The sequence below is a fragment of the Atractosteus spatula genome, chromosome 4 (assembly GCF_055471065.1).
Source record: "Atractosteus spatula isolate fAtrSpa1 chromosome 4, fAtrSpa1.hap1, whole genome shotgun sequence".
In the NCBI taxonomy this organism is placed as follows: domain Eukaryota; kingdom Metazoa; phylum Chordata; class Actinopteri; order Semionotiformes; family Lepisosteidae; genus Atractosteus; species Atractosteus spatula.
In genome coordinates, this window is record NC_142709.1 from 67164358 (window position 1) to 67182788 (window position 18431).

General features: G+C 40.5%; 2 protein-coding genes across 2 annotated transcripts in view; both read left to right on the top strand.

Annotated features, from left to right (window-relative positions):
• The first annotated feature begins 448 nt into the window (after positions 1-448).
• Positions 449-8335, top strand: LOC148836924 (2-acylglycerol O-acyltransferase 1-like). Its single transcript, XM_088912754.1, has 6 exons — positions 449-946; positions 1646-1824; positions 2276-2480; positions 3486-3660; positions 5766-5965; positions 6904-8335. Exons 1-6 carry the CDS (start codon positions 850-852, stop codon positions 7056-7058), a joined length of 1011 nt encoding a protein of 336 aa, XP_088768880.1. The 5' UTR covers positions 449-849; the 3' UTR covers positions 7059-8335.
• A 1373-nt stretch (positions 8336-9708) lies between these two features.
• The window catches only part of acsl3a (acyl-CoA synthetase long chain family member 3a), a 35382-nt gene continuing 26659 nt past the window's right edge, over positions 9709-18431 (top strand). The window contains exon 1 of the mRNA XM_088913648.1: positions 9709-9875. The gene's annotated coding sequence lies outside the window, so the exon portion shown is untranslated. The remainder of the gene's footprint in view (positions 9876-18431) is intronic.

An 18431-nucleotide genomic window follows, 5' to 3' on the forward strand; every position in this document is an offset into this window, starting at 1 on the left:
AATATGTGCATAGTTGTGCCAACGATAACCAAACTTTTAATCAGCAGGCACAGCTACGTTTATAATCACTGTTGTCAATCAGGCGCATTTCACTTAAGAGCAATCGTGTTTTCTAAACCGCGCCAGATTCAGACTTGCTTCAGTACGGCCCTCGACATGATAGCCGGCTCTCAGACAGCGCATGCATTTTACACATGGCCGCCAAATGTACTCTCTCTTATGAATAGTTCATTGAACGTCATCGCCGTGGTCTCTTAAACGGGACTAGTAAACAGTAACGTTGTCGTCACGATAAAAAAAAATCAGACATTACCAAACAGCCCTACTTTTGCGGTCGATATTAATCGTCACTTCGGAATAAATCATTTTAAACCATTAAAAACATTAAAAAGTCTTGCCCGTAAATTAAATCAGAATCATTGATGAGCTACAAGTGGCGAATGACGTCACACGGGTCCCTTTACAGCTGGGGAAGTCTTTCAGGCTCGAGAAAGTTGCACGTGGTTGTCCTATTTCCTTATGCGACTACCAGATAAAATATTGCTCCCGTCCTGGTCACCTTGTTGAAGAAACCTTTTATAGCAGTGTTCCTCTCGATGGGGAAAATGACACGCTAAGCATAGGAACTATGGCACTGATGATGGATATGCTTACTATGAAAGCTATGTTGTCCTGGCAAAAAGTGAACTAGGATGACCTAGCGTTCCCGGAGACTGGTTTTAACGGACACGCAATGAAAGAGAAGCGGAAAAAAAAGTGAATCGGCCGTATTGAAAAGGAGCCTGCGTCTGTTAAACATTTCTTCATCATTGTTCTGCTCTGTGGACTTCGTGGACTTTGTTTTTGGCCATGGTGGCGATTGAGTTTGCTCCCCTACGTATTCCGTTGAACAGGAGGCTGGAAACTGCTGCTGTCCTGCAATGGGTCTTCTCTTTCCTCTTCCTCGGTACAGCACCTGTAGTGATTTTTTATCATCAGCTAACTTCCAACAGAACCGGTGCAACTTGAGTGTAAAAGTTCTGTATTTATTTTTGGAAACATGATGAGCCTATTTCTTAATGAAGTAACTTACAGGAGAGTTATATGTGTGTATTTTAATGGTGTTTGTAGCGCATTTAATGTTAATTATTGTAGTTTTTGCTCATACTTTCTATGAGGCAATATTAAAATGTAGTAGTGATAGAAATAATGAGACGTGAAAGTCGGTCACTACACCGAAACAGAATTCGGTACGAATTCGAAAGGAATTTTCTGTATAGGTAAACGTTTAAATACAAGAATACTCTTCTTCAAAAATAAAAACCTGTCAACGAATTGCATACGTAATACTTCAGCTTAGATGATAATAATAATTGCTTACACTTATATAGCGCTTTTCTGGACACTCCACTCAAAGCGCTTTACAGGTAACGGGGACTCCCCTCCACCACTACCAATGTGCAGCATCCACCTGGATGATGATAAATGATTAGCGATAAATGATTGTTCTAGTCATTTAAAATCAAACGACGCCTACATGGCGTATGCTTGAATCAGAAGAGCGTTTGTGATCTGAGTAATGAAGTTAGCAAATGTATTCATTAAACACGTCGAAGCTCTTTTTGATCACGTGATTAAACCAGTGTCTTTTGCTCTTTCTTCTCAGCTCAGTGCTGTATGGTCCTGTACGTTCTGAGTGTCCTCAGCGGCTACTGGCATTGTGCTGCCCTCTATGGGCTGTGGTTGTACTTGGACTGGGACACACCGCAGTGCGGAGGCAGGAGATCCGCATGGGTCAGAAACTGGAGGATCTGGAAATATTTCAGAGACTACTTCCCCATCCACGTAAGTCGAGAAGCAAAAGAAATATAAAGTAACGGGGCTTTGAGCAATCAGGAGTTTCTATCTTCCTTACACATAAGCCTCTGTTCTGACAAGTTGCTCAAAACATCTGATCTGTAACAATACAAAGAATCATCCAAGAAACTTGTTTGTGAGTCTCTAAAAGGCAACTTGTAAAGTGTTTATACTTCATTCCTGCACATTTGGTTTTTGAATGTGTCAGAAATAATTCTGGAAACAAAGGAAAGAATGGTATATGTGTAATTATGCATTATAAATAGTTTGTGTTGAAATGGCTCAGTGGACAGAATTTCTGCCGTAGGCTGACAGTTTTCAGGAATTTTTAGTTTCTGCCTTAAGTTTCCTGCCAGACATTAAACCATAAACCATCAGAGCTTTCTTTCTTTCTTTTTTTATTTCTGTGATGTTTTCATGACCATGTTTGAATCTAAAGCTTATAAAAACCTGTGACCTGGACCCTGGGAAAAACTACCTGTTTGGATTTCATCCTCATGGCATTCTGGTGGCTGGGGCCTTTGGGAATTTCTGCACGGAGCACACGGGATTCAGGGAGCTCTTCCCTGGCCTGACTCCATACCTCCATGTACTTCCCTTCTGGTTCCGTTTCCCTTTCTTTCGAGAGTACATCATGGCTGCAGGTGAGAGACAGCAGCAGGAACTTCTCCAGCTTTGAAATGCTTTGGTCCATGAACTGTGACCACCTGGACACAATGTGTATTGGGTCTTCAGATATCATTATCAGGACCACTGATAACTCCAGATTTAGGTGGAACATTATTCTATCACGCTTACTTAAAAAGAGTTGGAATTTGTTTCCTGTCTGCTTGAAAAGTGAAATAACAACAGGAATAGGAATTGAATGTAGTGCTACAGCAATATATGATCCAAACAGATGTCCTCGCGGATATCTTTTTCAATAAAAGGAACGGTGATTGTATCTGGATGTTAGAACTAACAGGACACCGAGGTTAAAAACATAGCTAGTGTATGTGATTATCGCATAGAGGTCATATTTATTCTAAGAATGGCAACATGTAATGGAGGGTAAAGCATTTAAACTATTCAAGACAGCAAGCAGGTCTGGCAGTTCTCAAATAGCACCTCTCAAAGAACCGTAATAAAGCTGATTGCTGAACCAGCGGTACAAATGCACGCAAATATGTGTTGCGGTGCTTTTGTTGGTATTGTAGGAGTGTCTATTGTTCTTGTACTTTGTGTCATACAGAAAACAGTTGCTGTTTCTGAGAAGAAATATCAGCTGTGAGGACAGTACTGTTTCTCAACAGACATTTGTGAAATAAATCAGTCTGTTGTAATATTTAAATCATGGTTGCAAAATAGGACACAGTATGGATAAACAAAGTATATGTTTCACCCTGGGCTGATGGACACACACCAGTTACAATCCTAATCTAAATCTACCTGAAAAGCTAGAAATCTCACTGAGATCAGTATTTTGTCAAAAAAGAGCCACCACACTGTTCACAACTGTTTTGTTCAGCTACACAGCGGTTTATATGTTCAGAACATGCGTTTTGTTGTTGCAAAGCAGCGTGCTCAAGGTGATTTGAGGAGGCGGTCTCCTGGTGTCCCGGTTGTGTCTGTGCAGTGAGTGACCTTGTGGCCCACCTGTACGTGTGCAGGTGTGGTTTCCTGCTCCAAGAGAGCCGTTACACACGTGCTGGGTCGAGAAGGAGGAGGCAGGGTCTCCGTCATCGTGATCGGCGGAGCCGCGGAGGCCTTGGATGCGAGGCCCGGCAGTCTGATCTTGGAAGCGCTCAACAGGAAGGGCTTCGTCAGGATCGCTCTCAAGTGCGGGTGAGTGACCAACAAGGCTCTCGGGACCCCAGTTCATGGCAGATATGCACGCAGATCTCAAACACAGCGGGCTGCCAGTTATAATAATAATAATAATAATAATAATAATTTGTCACACTTATATAGCACTTTTCTGGACACTCCACTCAAAGCGCTTTACAGGTAATGGGGACTCCCCTCCACCACCACTAATGTGCAGCCCCACCTGGATGATGCGACAGCAGCCATAGTGCGCCAGAACGCTCACCCCACATCAGCTATCAGTGGGGAGGAGAGTAGAGTAATGAAACCAATTAATAGATGGGGATTATTAGGAGGCCATGATGGGAAATTTGGCCAGGATGTCGGGGTTACACCCCTACTCTTTTCAAGAAACACCCTGGGATTTTTAATGACCGCAGAGAGTCAGGACCTCGGCTTTACACCTCATCCAAAGGATGTCCCCCCTCACTATACTGGGGCATTAGGACCCACATGGACCGCAGGGTGAGCACCCCCTGCTGGCCCCATCAACACCTCTTCCAGCAGCAACCTTAGTTTTTCCCAGGAGGTCTCCCATCCAGGTACTGACCAGGCTCACACCTGCTGAGCTTCAGTTGTGTTGCAGAGTGAGATGGCTGCTGGCAATGTTATACAGTTATACAGCCAAGGAAGCAAATTAAACCATTAAGGAAATTAGCAGATATTACAGAGTTTTTTTTTTTGTCAGCAGTGATTCTGTACACACACAAATTGCTGCAGATGTCAGCTGTGTCTTCTGTGCCCAGACTTTTTTGTATGGGGGGGGAGTCGTACCAACTCATTTCTTGGAGTGTCTATTTTAATTCTGGTTTCTATTCCAACCTGAGGACTGAGTCCCATCATTTAATTAACTGCATATATGAGTTTTCTAGGTATCTTTAATGATGGGAATGTTTGATTAACCCATTGTAAAAGGCCTTATGGAAAATCCTGTATATGTGTTACTAAGAAGATAATTAGGCTAAATGTTTAACTATTCAGGTAGGAATACACTGGGTCCTGCACAAAGTTTGAAACTCCTATTGTACATGGTTTGATCTGCTGTATATAGCTGCACATAATAGGCTATAATAGACATGCCTGCCTACATTCAAAACAATTAGTCTTTTAAATCTTCAGGAAAGCAATGGAAATTAAACACCTTCCAAATGCATGTTTGAATCCAAATTGTATTGTTTCAGCTGTGATTTTCTTCAGCAGTTTTTCGTTAGGACATTTTATGTAGTAGCTTTTAAGTTGTTGGCATACAACTTATATCTTCAAAGTGATATGTGATGAAGGAAGTGATACCTTTCTTATTTGTGCACACATCAGCAAACTGTTCACAGTATACTATATGGCACATTTGTCTATTCTGGACAAGTGGTGTTCAGCTAAGGATTGTAGCATTTGATTGTGCATTCTGAGCATAAACAACAGGCAGGCAGATATGCTGCATTTAAGTAGCTGGAAGTTTTTTTTTTAAGACTGAAGTTGGACATCATATAAATAGACTTTAATTGGGATGTTATAACAACACCACAAATGCAGGTGGTTTCACAGGTTTATGAGCAAAGTGTAAATAAAGGATTTTGTGAAATTAAGCTAAACCATCCCATCCTTCAAAATAATGAACCAGACAACTGTTATTATACTGTAGGCATCAGTGTGAACATCAAGCTATTTGTTGGTCTGTGACAGAAATTGGTGCCTTATTTTATCTCTAACTGTAAAAGCCAGCAGATTTAGATGTGCAGATGTACTGGGGGAGGCAGTGGTCCACCCATCTTCTTTTATGTGTAGATGTGACACGTTCCTTCCTAAATGCTCAAGTAAAAGTCTGCAAGAATGGTATTTTTAATAATTGAAATATATATACATATGAGAAGAGGGTTTTAAAATGTATGTAGATTTCCATAGGGGGTTGGAGTGAGCAAACGTTTTCAAACAAAATCAATAAGCCTTTTGTTTGAAATTTAGTTTTCTCTGTGGGGGCCCAGCTGTGGGTTGCCTGTGTATACCAAAGAATGTGATCTTTAAAGAAAACGGTATCTGCTCATCTTATCGGTAACTTCTTGAAAGTAAATATTCTTTACATGTCTTAGAGCACACTTGGTCCCAGTGTTTTCCTTTGGAGAGAATGAGCTCTTTAACCAACTGAAGAATCCTAAGGGATCAATAGTGAGGACTATCCAGGAAAGGCTGCGGAAGATGATGGGGTTCAGTTTGCCAATCTTTCATGCCCGAGGGGTGTTTCAGTACAGCTTTGGTTTCATGCCCTACAGAAAACCCATCTACACTATAGGTAAGTCTAAGGATGACTGTATGTTTTCTAATTCCATTAAGGGGACATAAAAATGTTAATGCATGAAGTTAAACCACAAGTGGGCAACATGAGTGATTTCACTTTTAAATAGGTGATTTACACTTTTAGTTGAGGGATGACAGGTGTTAATTTTGCCTTAAACCCTTTTGTTTTTACTCATTTCATCCACCAAAATACTACATTAAAACTGAACCTTGAAACACCAATTTGTAGTAATGACCTACTAGAGTTCTGCCCTTGCTGCACTTTTCACAGTGTTTTTGTCATGTTTGCTTAATGGGGAAAAGTGTATAGATGTGATTTATCTTTTTAAAAAATATATTTTTCTTAACCACAAGACTCTTCATCACTGGACTTTCAAAACTCTTGCTTTTTAATCAGTTTGTGTTTGTTATATAATGAACAAATGAGAAACTTGGAACGCTACACAAAAACTGCAAGTCGCCAAAGAATAAAAAAAATCAGATCCATGCTGTGGAATAAATCTAATCTTACAGGGCCAAAGCAATTCACTTTGAACGCTGTGTGTTAATCTCCTAAACCTTACTTTGACTTTTACGGGAAGATAACCTCGCCCAGTAGGAAAATAACTCAGTTGGAAACATTGTCCTTTATTATTCTCCCTTTAAAAATATAAAACTGTCATTACAAATATTATTCAATGTTAATATATGAGATGTTAAAATTAAAAAGCACATTAAATAAATGTCTTGTTCGGGTTTAATGTTTAATTTATGATGATGGAATTTCAACTTATTTTAAATCTGTCTTTCACCTTCAGAAGAAGGGTTTAGTATTCTCTCTGTGTCATCAGGGGATGATGATGGACAGTGATCTATTAAGCCTGCAGGATTGTTGTCATTGAGGGCAGGAGACCTGAACTCATCGCCCCCTTGTCATTGTCCTTCCACTTGCAGTAGGGAAGCCCATTGAAGTGGAACAAAATGCGAACCCTTCAGCTGAAGAGGTGGACGAGCTGCACAGCAAGTACCTGGAGGAGCTGACCCAGCTGTTTGAACAACATAAGGCCCAGTATGGAATACCCCAGCGTGATCATCTGATCTTCACTTGAGTACAGGCTTAAATACAGAGATATTATTTTAGACTGTATGGGATTCATAAAGTTTTATAAAATACTGCATGTTCCTGTATCTTTTATAAGCAACCTGTCATTTTTTCCTGAGAAATTGTCATATACAGTACGTGTGTTACCTACAAACACACAATGGGTTAAACAGTTGGGAGTAGCAATTGTTCTAAGAGTTAAAAGGGGTTGAGAATATTATTATACTTGGGAGGTGAGAGTCTAACTAACTCCTGTCATATGTGTTCACAGAGGAGACCATTACCTGTCCAGAGAAACCAAGAAATTCACTGTTTCAACTACAGTAATGTCAGCAGTGTTGCAGTTTTGCTTGAGGAAAGTGGAGTATGCCACGTTGTCATTAAGCTCATCCTTATCAATATCTTTAGTGTATTTTAATATGTGGTTATACAAGTGTGTATGTATACATACAGAAAACGCATACACGCAAATTACTACATGTACTACATATTAACAGTTCTGAAGCAACATATGGAATAGAAATCGCTTTGAATGTGAATCTTACAGGTTAGGAATTATGACATGGAGAGGGAAAATTCTTTGAACTCTTGGCAGTTTAAGAGTTAAAGTTGGTGGGTATCAGGTTTCTCTCTCAGATGATTTTCTTTTCCAGAGAAGCACACAACTGTTAAAAATAGAACATGGCTTTAATGTCACGTGAGATTCGGGTAAAATTTAGGTCACTTTAAATTCTATTGTGCTATTACTGGGCTAATCCGTCTCATTTTTCTGAGTTTGTTTATGACATAAACTAGGACTTGATCTCTGGAAAAACAAGGAAGGCCTTGCCTGCCTAATGGTTGCACTAGTAACTGTTACAGAATGGCTTTCTAAAGGAAATGAAACTAAAACTTCATGCTGCTGTAGGAATGCCTGACAAACACAAATCCCATGTGTGACCTTACACATGTTAAGTGCTGTCTGCCCACTTTTTGCATAGTCTTCTTGAGTAAAAATAAATAGTAGAAAACTGTATTGTCTTTTTGTCTGCTGCTTGCGAGAAAGAGACCAAATTTTTACTTATTTTTTCATAGTACCCATTTCAAAATATTACCAGGGTTATTATTCTACAATAATGGAAGTCTGACTCCACTGGCTAGTGGGGACACACTGTTCTTGTACCTGCACCACTGAAGAAACATACGGTCTTCATGTATTTTTGTGCGGACATGAAGAGACATTCATAAAAGCTATAGCACATTGTTTAAAAAAAAGATTAAATTCTTCATGTTACAACTTTGAAACGAAACTGTGAGCGTCTTTATTTTGAATTAGCGTGTTAATCTGTCACCTTACTGAGCTTCACCTTTTGACCCACAGTGGTTCAAACACTGACCATTTGCCATCCCGTTCAGAGTTCAAATGCAGGTTTCGCTCTCGTTTGCACATCTTCCTCACTGATCTCCATCCATAACTCAAAGATGTCAGAAAAGGAGAGTGAAGCAGTCATCCTCTTTATTCCTGTTTTCAGAGTGAAACTTGCGTCACCCTTGCCCCTACCTTCCCACAATCCTGCTGCAGGGGAAGAGAAGCAGCTCTTCCTGATTGTGCCCCTTCAGGCACACCTGTACCTCTTCCTCCTCCACCCTGACTGCTTTTTATTGTCCACAGCCTGATCCACCTTCTGTGAGTCCTCTGCTCCCACAAGGAGCTCACTCTCTGATCTGCTTCTAGGGTCGTCAGGCCATGGCAGCAGAGCAGTACTCAGTCTTCACCCTGTTTTACACAGACCGTGTAGGCTGTAACCACGAGCCTGGAAGCACCTGTCCTAGAGGCGGGTTTCTCGCAACAGTGAGGTGATTAGTCTGTTTTTATGGGCTCATGCTCATCCAGTCTCACCCCTGTTCAGTAATATAAGGCCTTCATTTAGCTTCCAGTATGGGCCCCCATGTGACTGCAGGACAGTAAAGAGGGTAGCTGGATAGAGTTTGCTTGGGAGGCATTTTACACATCGCTATATGTAGACAGGATCTCCTTCAGCTTCATGCAAAGGGATAGCAGGGCTCATTTGTGTCTAAGAGGAGCTTCATTGGAAAATTATGAATCTGGCCAGGCCCCAGCTGAAACGTTCAAAACTGTTTAATATTAATAAAATGCCTTGCACTTGATGGAGTCCAGCTGCACGTCCAATTCACAGAGCTTGCAGTGTTTGAAAGAACCCTCGTGGTTTTGTTACTGTGTCCTAGAGGGGTGGCAGTCTGCCATGGTCCCTTTTATAATGCAAGAGCCACAGTTTTACAACCCGGATAGCTGTGGTGCTCTTATTGTATTGAGCTGAGATGGGGGTTGCAGCTGCCTACTTCACTTCTTTACTGAACCAAACAGGCGATCCACGAGCTCCTCTCTGTTTTTCCACTGGCATTGTCCCACAAGCCCTGTCCCGCTGATCGTGACTTCAGCTCGGAGGGATGTGCCGCATTGCCTAGCACGCAGAGCTGGCCGCTTCTCTCTTTTTCCTTGTGGCAGATGCCGCGTTGCAGTCCCAGCCTTCCTCAAGACACAATAACCGCGAGTAACCCCGCTGCTCCGCTCGGGACGTCACAGACCGGCCCCCGACGCGCGCCACCTCCCGCTGTCCAATCAGAGAGCAGCGTGTGCCGACGCGTAATAATAACTCAACGACGTTCCAGTCACTTCCGGGCAGATCACAGGCCAGTGTCAGGAGGCAGATAGCACAATTAAATCGTAACATCCGTTCCATTTTATGTATTTTAAATGTTTTAGAATTGTATATACGTTTAAGGGGTATAATAGGGTGTGTGTTTCAGCGTCTTACCGAGCCAGGTGAGTTGATTTTTCGTCTGGAATGTTTTCTCATTGTGTTTGGGGGTGCGAACTGTAAGTGTTGCAGATGTGCTGCGATGTTGTGTAATTGAATTGATATGAGTGGACGGGGAATGCTCTAAAACGTGGAAGAACCCCTTTTCTTATCTTACAGATGCTGTGTTTCCTTGATATTAGACGACAGCGTTCTGTTCGTAAGAGTGCAATATCCACATCACGAAGGGCTCAAATTGTGTAGCCAAGCCATTCAACATTTCTCAGACATCCGAAAGCCGTCTGCATCCGTCTTTTTCATTCACATTATTAAATTGGCAATCCCACCTGGCTGCCACGCCTTTAGGTCATGTTTTGGGAAGAAGCTAAAATATGATTAATGTAGGTACCACCGGGTGAAACCACACGTTAGGACACCCTTCACTCTTAGTATTTATTGGCTGTTGTGCTGTTATTTTTTGTTCGCACTGGTCCTCATCGGATGTGATGAACTGTATAATAATGCTCCTTTTCTAAAAAAAACGGCATGTTTATATCTATTCAACATTGTTTTTGTGTGTGTGTCCCCTCGTGTACCCGGTTTGTCGTGGCATTATCTTCTGTATTGAGGCCCACGCTGAGCCTCATCAATATTGATGACATTGTTTCATAGCACACAGTACAGAATATCATTTTTGTCAAAAATAAATTACAGCAGGTTTTCCAGGTTGTGGAGTTCACATGTCCATGCCAACTCAATGATGCTGAAAGGGCTGGACATCCACCAAGTGAGATCAGAGGAACAGGTTTTGTTATGCAGGGAAGCAGTTTGAATCAAAATAAGTTTTAACCGCAGTGTTGTATCAACATTGATCTCGTGAGGACAGCATGTGTTCATAATGCAATGATTTGCCTCATAATTTAATCAAGGTCAGTTTCTTGCCTTTGCGTTTTTTGATGGGCATCTCATTCGTTTCTAATGAGTCAGTCCCTCTCCTTCTGCAGTAGTTTCTGTTTTCCAGGTGTAACTCAAGCTCACAGGAGAAGTACGGGGATCAACTGAAGCATAGTCCACACTAATTCCTTAAACACCTTATGCTGCATTTCTGCACAAGCTTGCCACAGAACTGATGGGGCACTGGTACTCCATGCATCTGTATACATGTACTGAAAACATACTAAAATGATGATTTAATAACTTATAATTATGCAAACAGCTTTAAGGGAGATTTAAAAATGTAAAGCTTTTTGCACAGCGAAAAAATACCCTTTGACTGGCTTTCACTAATATCTCCTGTGATATAATAACTATACATAATATAGTGACTAAATTTAATATCTACTGTCTGTACTGAAGGTGAATAAGAACTTTAGATAGGGTCTGGGAGGTTTTCTTGACCTTTGGTGCTTTTAAGTTGTAGTTCAGTTGTTATCTTCCAGACACTCTGATCTCTTTAGTCATTAGTCAGCACAGGAATTGTGATTAGTATGATTAATTTTGGTGTGCAAAACAATTGATGCAGTTAAAGGAAAGGGGCAAAGAAAATTATAAACGTATAAATATGTAAACTGGGTCAAAAATAATTTACTTGCCTGTATAAGTGCTATGTGAAGTATTTTTCAAAAGCTGCTATTTATCATTGGGTTACACTCAAATGATAACAATACAACAATATTGAAAATAAAAAACACAAAGCAAAAGGCTAAGACAGCAGTGAGTGGGAGTCCTGTGTAAAAACATACAAAAGACATATTGGAACACAGGCATGCTATGACTTACAGTTTGACAGAGGTATTGTTCTTTACTTGTATTCCCTTAGTTAAAGTGAACCATTCAAAGATGTGCTATTTTCTCAACATGCGTACAATAAGTGGTGGGGCAGTTCCTACAGCGAGTCAGCTGAGAAAGTAGTCACTACAGACCGCTGGTTTGTACTGATCAAAATGTTATTGTTAAATGTAGTTAATGAGGAATCTACAACAGTAAAAGTCTCTGTTTTGCATGCACTGCATGTCTTGCAAAGACAATCAAGTACCAGGAATTGACAGTTACTGTGGCAGATACTGATTATGTGCCTATTATTGTATAATATTATATTGTATTATGTCTATTCATTGGTTGCACAAAACATGTTTGAATTGTTGATATTAAAAACATGACTGATCAGTCTCAGATAATGCTGGTTACATGATCAAAGCACACAATGACATTCTTCAAGGCTGGTTGCTAAATGCAGTGCATTTTGACATGGTTTACCCTTATAGCAGCCCTTTATAAGTAATGTATGGGCAAATAATTTCCTCAGAGCAAAGAAGCTTGTTGCAGCTGTGAGAAAGCAAGTGTTCAGTGAAAGGCTATATTCAACCCTTAAAGCTGCCTCTTGAACCATGTAGCCACAATGGGGCACTTGGTTCGCTGCTGCAGAATAACATTTAAATACATTAGTTTTTTACCCAGGTTTTTATGAAAACGTGTACATTTCACCAAAGACTTGGATGTTGAAGGCCCTCAAGAATGTTCAGTGTTTGGAAACCACACCCTGATGGTGGGACACTGTCACTAGCACTTGGCATGACACTGCAAGATCTAATACCGTGGTCTGAGAGTTGTAAAGAGACCATGAAGTATATAATAATAATCACATACTGAGCATTTCAGCAGTAAATACACAAGGCAGATAGAACAATAGACAAGCTGTGTGTTAAAACCTTCAGAGAATTAGATTTTAAAAATCAGCGTCCACTTCATCCCATAACAATTAATACCTGAAAACCTGTTTCATACAAACAACTGAACATTTTTTCAAAGCAGTCAACATATTTGACTCAAAGCTAGTGTGTGTTTTGGGTGTGGATTAGATTCTATTCCAGGTATTGAACGTAAATGTAAGTTGTAAGTGGGCAAATGCAAACACTACTCAGAATGGTAGTGATTGTGTTTGAATGAATTTCTGAATGAAATGAAAAATTAGTTCCCAGCTTAACATGAAAAGCGAAACAATATTTAGCTGTATTACTTATCTTGCCCCAATGAAGAGAGTCAAGTTATGAAAGAACAACAGGTAAACCAACAAAAAAGTTTCTTTTACTGAACTAAGTGGAATTTACATGCTTGTGAACTGCCTTTTCTTGGTTTTTGGTTTGCATGGTTTTCATGTATGTTATGTTGCTACACTCATTTTCTGATTTTAGTTATTTTTCATTTCTTCAAACAGCCAAACTATTGCTAACTATATACACATTCCTAAAATAATTGATCACAGTATTGTTTGTAATACTCCTGGATAAAACAGACATGCATTGTCAATAGTATCCATTGACTCTGTTAATCTGCATGCTAATATTTTTAATTTGTTGAGTAATTGAAATGTTTCGGAATGGGATGATTGCTTAATAAGCCACACAGGCTTGCTGGCTCGATACGATACTATATTGACCTCTTGGTGTTGGAGGACTGAAACACAGGATCGAAAATTAGTCAAAGAACACTCCAGGCCCTAGATTTAGGTCTAAAATGGTGACCATAATCTTGTCCAGTTACCTTGTATAGGGTGTAACCTTGTGATTAAAACAGTATGTTTCATGTGGGGGATGTGAGTTCATAATCATTCACATCTAGGCCCTGTTGAACAGCAGGTAGTGAGCTCGTAGGGTATGTAATGGGTCAGTTAGAGTGTTAGGAACCTGATGTTTCAGGTTGTGTCTTCAGGTTTTCAGTTAAGTTGGGATATTTACATACTCTTACTTGCCGGCCTCCTGGACCAGGATTGAGTAAATAGCCAACAGGAAAATGGTGCCTGGCAAAATGTTGTAGTTTGGATGAAAGACCAAGCTGTCTTACTAGCTCTGTACCGAAAAGAAAAAACACAACAATGAAACAGCTTACATTCTTTGTGACAGCTTCATACAGATAAGACCAACATTAGCCATGAACTGCTAATATAATCACACTTTTTATAATAAAAGTATGAGCAATAGTATTATGCAGTGCCCAAAATAGAAATGATCAAAGCCAGAAGGTATCTAATAAAAGCCTTTCTGCTAAAATGTATTTAAAAATAACTCAATATAAAAAATTGACTTCTTTCAGTGCTCGTAAGTGGTAACTTAAGATTGGTTCCATGTTTTTACAGGGAAGTGAAAAAAGCCAGATTTACAGAAGGCCTTTTTTTTTGTCCAGAAATCAGTGGGCTACTCGCATCACATTCTATCCGTTTCCTCACGCTCAAACTGTATGTTTGCTTGTTGTTGAAGTGAAAGGTCAGTTCAACTGCAGTTTGCACAGATAAAGACACAGAGGCTCTGCTGCTCAGTGTAGTGATTTTCAGTTTGCACATGTGAACAGCGGACCAATTCCTTTCGAGTCATTGTCGTGAGGGCACTCAACCAGCAAATACATGGGCTTCTTTTGGCACACTTCACACCTTGCAGATCCACTGAACTCACTGTGAGGCTGTTGCTCTGGAGGTTCCCATCAATCAGAATCCTGTAAATCCTTCCAGCAGGCCTCTTTCCCTTAACTGTAGTAGCCTACTGTGCAGTCCATGGAAGAGCCTTAGAGACTGGTGTTCACTCGAAAAAATGAAAGAACAAACAGAACGAGTCTGTCAAGATTATCCAGAAGGTTCTCTGCAGGATGTTCTGTTGTCACATGTTGATAAAATTAAAATACCTGTCGCTGTTACCTAATCCAGACTAATCACTACTTTACTCCTTCCACAGTGTCATTTATTAAGGGAGGGACCTGATTAAAACATGAAATGTCGAAAGTCCACCCTGTTGGAGCTAAGACTGCAAAGACTTGTGTACATTATGAAGTATTTCCATTTTCAGCACTTCAGAAATTCTGGGAAAACCCCTAGATTATGGTGCAGAGAAGTACAGGGGGTGGACAAAATAACGGAAACACCACATGAAAAAAGAGTTTAACTTTGAAGTAACTAAATTACAACTATAAATGCAGCTGCAAAGGTGAGTCATATTAGGTTGATTGCCAATTAGCAGTATCTGTCAGCTATAAAAGCGGTCTGACAATTAGCACTTTGATATGTGAGTTTTCAAAGCAACATGAGGCAACAAACAGAGTCCCAAAGAGTCCCAAAGAGGCAAAATATTGGTGCCTGAATTGCAGGTGCATCAGTCACAATAACTGCAAAACAAACTGCATCGGCAAAGAGGTACAGCAGTTGCAAGTCAAAGCTCACCGACAGGGATAGACGGAAACTTCACAGGATAGTTGCTAAATGCCACAAAAGTACAGCCTCAAAAATTACCACAGAATTGACTCGGCACCTCTGTGACCCAGTCTCAACAAAAACTGTACGTCCTGAGCTTCACAAAGCTGGGATTTATGGCAGGGCTGCTGTTCGGAAACCGCTTGTATCCAAGACCAGTGCACAAAGACGCATAACCTGGTGTAAGGAGCACAAAACCAGCACACCTGAGCAATGGGGAAAAGCAATATGGTCTGATGAGTCTCGTTCACCCTGTTTCCTCCATCCGGATGGGTTTACATTTGGAGAAAGCCAAAGGATGCCTTCACCCCACAATGTCTGTTGCCAGCTGTTAAACATGGTGGGGGATCCGTTATGGTATGGGCAGCCATCTCCTGGGAATCATGAGGTCCGCTGATTGCTCTGCATCGTCGTATAACGGTCAAGGAATATGAGGCCATTTTACAGGACCAGGAGCACCCTATGGTGCAAACACAGTTCCCTCATGATGTTCCCATATTCCAGGACGATAATGCCCCCATACACACTGCTCAACAAATTCAAGAGTGGTTTCATGAACACCAGGATGAAGTCAAAAGCCTTCCATGGCCTCCCCAGTCACCAGATCTGAACATCATTGACCCTTTATGGGAAGTTCTGCAGCGCAGAGTGCAAAATAGATTTCCACCTCCTTCATCCCTCAAAGAACTGGAGGCTTTTCTTCTTGAAGAATGGTGCAATATCCCACTCCACACAGACAGCATTCCAAGAAGGATTAAAGCTGTTCTAAAGGCAAAGGGTGTCCTTACTCCTTATGAGGTCCTTGATATTCATATATTGTTAGGTGTTTCTGTTATTTTGTCCACTCACTGTGTGCTTGTGTTTTGTACTAAAAATATTTACATCACTGTGCTGTGAAGTAGATTCATCATTTCATTTACATGCACGCATGCGAATGCTTTAATTACCTCTAGGGTATTATTATTTCTTCCTGCTCGCCAGTAATGTCGAAATGAAGGAAGTTTAAAGGGAGTTTTCTCCCATGGTGTTTTAAAGGGCCGAACACTAAACAAAGCACATATAAGTGGGGTAGACTGTATCTGCAGCAGAGCAGCATGAAGAACAGCATCCTGTGGTGTGAGCAAACTCTGAGAGAGAGAATACCGTATCAGCTACGTGGTGATCGCATGGTGGACTTCTGTAAACCCCCCCTGATTTCACTGACTACACTGGATCCTAATACCCTGCAGTCGCTGATCGACCACAAACTTGCTGGCAGTACTGCTGATCCAGCCTACACGATACCTGTAATAGAAAACGCAAAGAAGCCGAGGACGTGAAAGCAGTAACTCTAGAATCTAGTCATTGATGAGCTGAAATGGAACATGATAATGGTAAAAGTGTGCACAGGCACTTTTTGCCTTTTTCTTTTGGAACATCATGATGCCCGGACTGTACCGGCTTGCTTTCACCTCTGTTTTAAACATCAAACAAGTCAATTACTGTAACATTTTGCATTTGCAATCAGACCTACTGTACCACTGCAGTGAAACAAATATAGGAAATGTTTAATAGCATAACAGTTGTTATATTGAACAAAATGGATGAACAGATTTATCTGTTAGAACAGAAAGCAGATTTTTTTAAAGACAAAGTATATGGTACTGCTTTAGATGAGGAGTTGTAAAGGTTGTTTATAAATGGAATGTACTTAATAGGGTGACATAAATAGGATAATAACCAATATCTACTGTAAATTTAATTGTAACATTCCTTATCCCAGCAGTAGCTTGAGCCATACCCCTAACCTTAGGTTTATTTGCCCCGAAAAAGTGGCTGGTTTCATCTGTAGTACTTCATACATGTATTAACAGCTGGTTTATTAAGAATTTATAAAGTGTAATTTTCCAACTCCTAGTCCTGATGCATATTAATATTTAATCAGAGTGATCCAGAAACTATTTTAAATGTATTTCATCATCACTTAAATGGGTTGGAAAGACAGTTTTACATTTAGCGGAAGTTACTAGATAATTATCTGATAAACCTTTACACTTTATTACATGAGATTCTGAGATTTTAAAAACCTTGATCTTAGTATTATATCCTGTTCCACCATAAGCTGTTATCTCTCAAGTGATTGTCAGTCTTACTTTAAAAACAGTGCCAAGTCATTGGTTAATACGACAGACAGTGTCTAATAGTATAATTATAAAATGGACTTGTAGTATTTTTGGGTGGTGAGTGTATTGGGTGAACTTTGACCAGCAGTTACTCTCTTCATTTTCCATTTGGAGCATTTTGTTGTTTAAAGTGGATGGAAACAACTAGCAGTACTGTGATGTAAGCTGGCACAGTATACCACACGGCTTATTTAAGTGTTATGTAGGCCTAAATCCTCTTTGGTAAAGCAAAGTTCGGATCTGTTCTCTTAACTCTGTACAGTTTTGCCTGCCTAAATGCCATAAAATGGTTGAGCGAGGTTTTTAAACAGATGAGGCCTGGTTAGACTGCCGATCTCGGTTACACATCTGTTTTTACAATAGACAGTAGAGTGCTACAGTTTTGAGCCTCTGTTGCCTTATTTGTGTTAGTAAGATGTAAAAATATAATCTACATCAACCTTTGAATACTCATCAGCTCTTGCCTGTTACTTACTATCTCTGTAAATGCAGTTACCCTTACAGAGGTAAGCAGCAAATTATGGGCTGTGGTGGGAGTGGCCTAGCTAGTGTAGAGGCGCTCACAATGTGTTCTGGATTCACTCAACCAGCAGGCAAACCAGATAGCAGACTTTGCCAAAAGCAAGACGTGCAACAAAAAATGAGAATCTTGTATCTGCTGCCACGCATGATTGTGTGATCTTGACTACAGCTCAGCACCATGGACAGGTCACAAAAGTACCGGACTTTTTTAATGGGTGCAGTTACAGTTGATAGGTGGTGAATAAGCATTGTCTGCTTTACAGGTTATTCCCAGCTCCTCAGATTTTCAGTCAAGCTCTCTAAAGCCACGCGGAACACGCAATAGAAGAAATTGCTTGGATAAATGCTGTTGTTAAGGTTATATTGCCCACCTCCGTCCTGCATAAGAACAATATAAGTCACCGTGTTTTTTATTAATGAGGAGGCCTTTTCCTACTCTATACAAGTCACCCTTATTCTTGTAGAATTGGAGTCGGACTGAGGTCCAGCTTTGGTCTGAAGATATGCAGCTCTGAAATGTAACAAAGTAATCATAGGTGAAACAGTATTGGCATTTCCTACCTTAGTGATGGGCTCCATGGTTTAGAAAAGTCTAAACGTGAGTACTACCTTAGACCCTTAGAGATTAATGCAGTCCTTTTAAACTTGGTCTTGCTCAAGGAATG

Excerpts from the sequence above, each read along its gene's own strand:
- LOC148836924 (XM_088912754.1), top strand. The coding sequence starts at position 850 with ATGGTGGCGATTGAGTTTGCTCCCCTACGTATTCCGTTGAACAGGAGG. Across the intron at positions 3,661-5,765 it reads AGGATCGCTCTCAAGTGCGG|AGCACACTTGGTCCCAGTGT; the intron begins GTGAGTGACCAA and ends TACATGTCTTAG. Across the intron at positions 5,966-6,903 it reads AAAACCCATCTACACTATAG|TAGGGAAGCCCATTGAAGTG; the intron begins GTAAGTCTAAGG and ends TTCCACTTGCAG.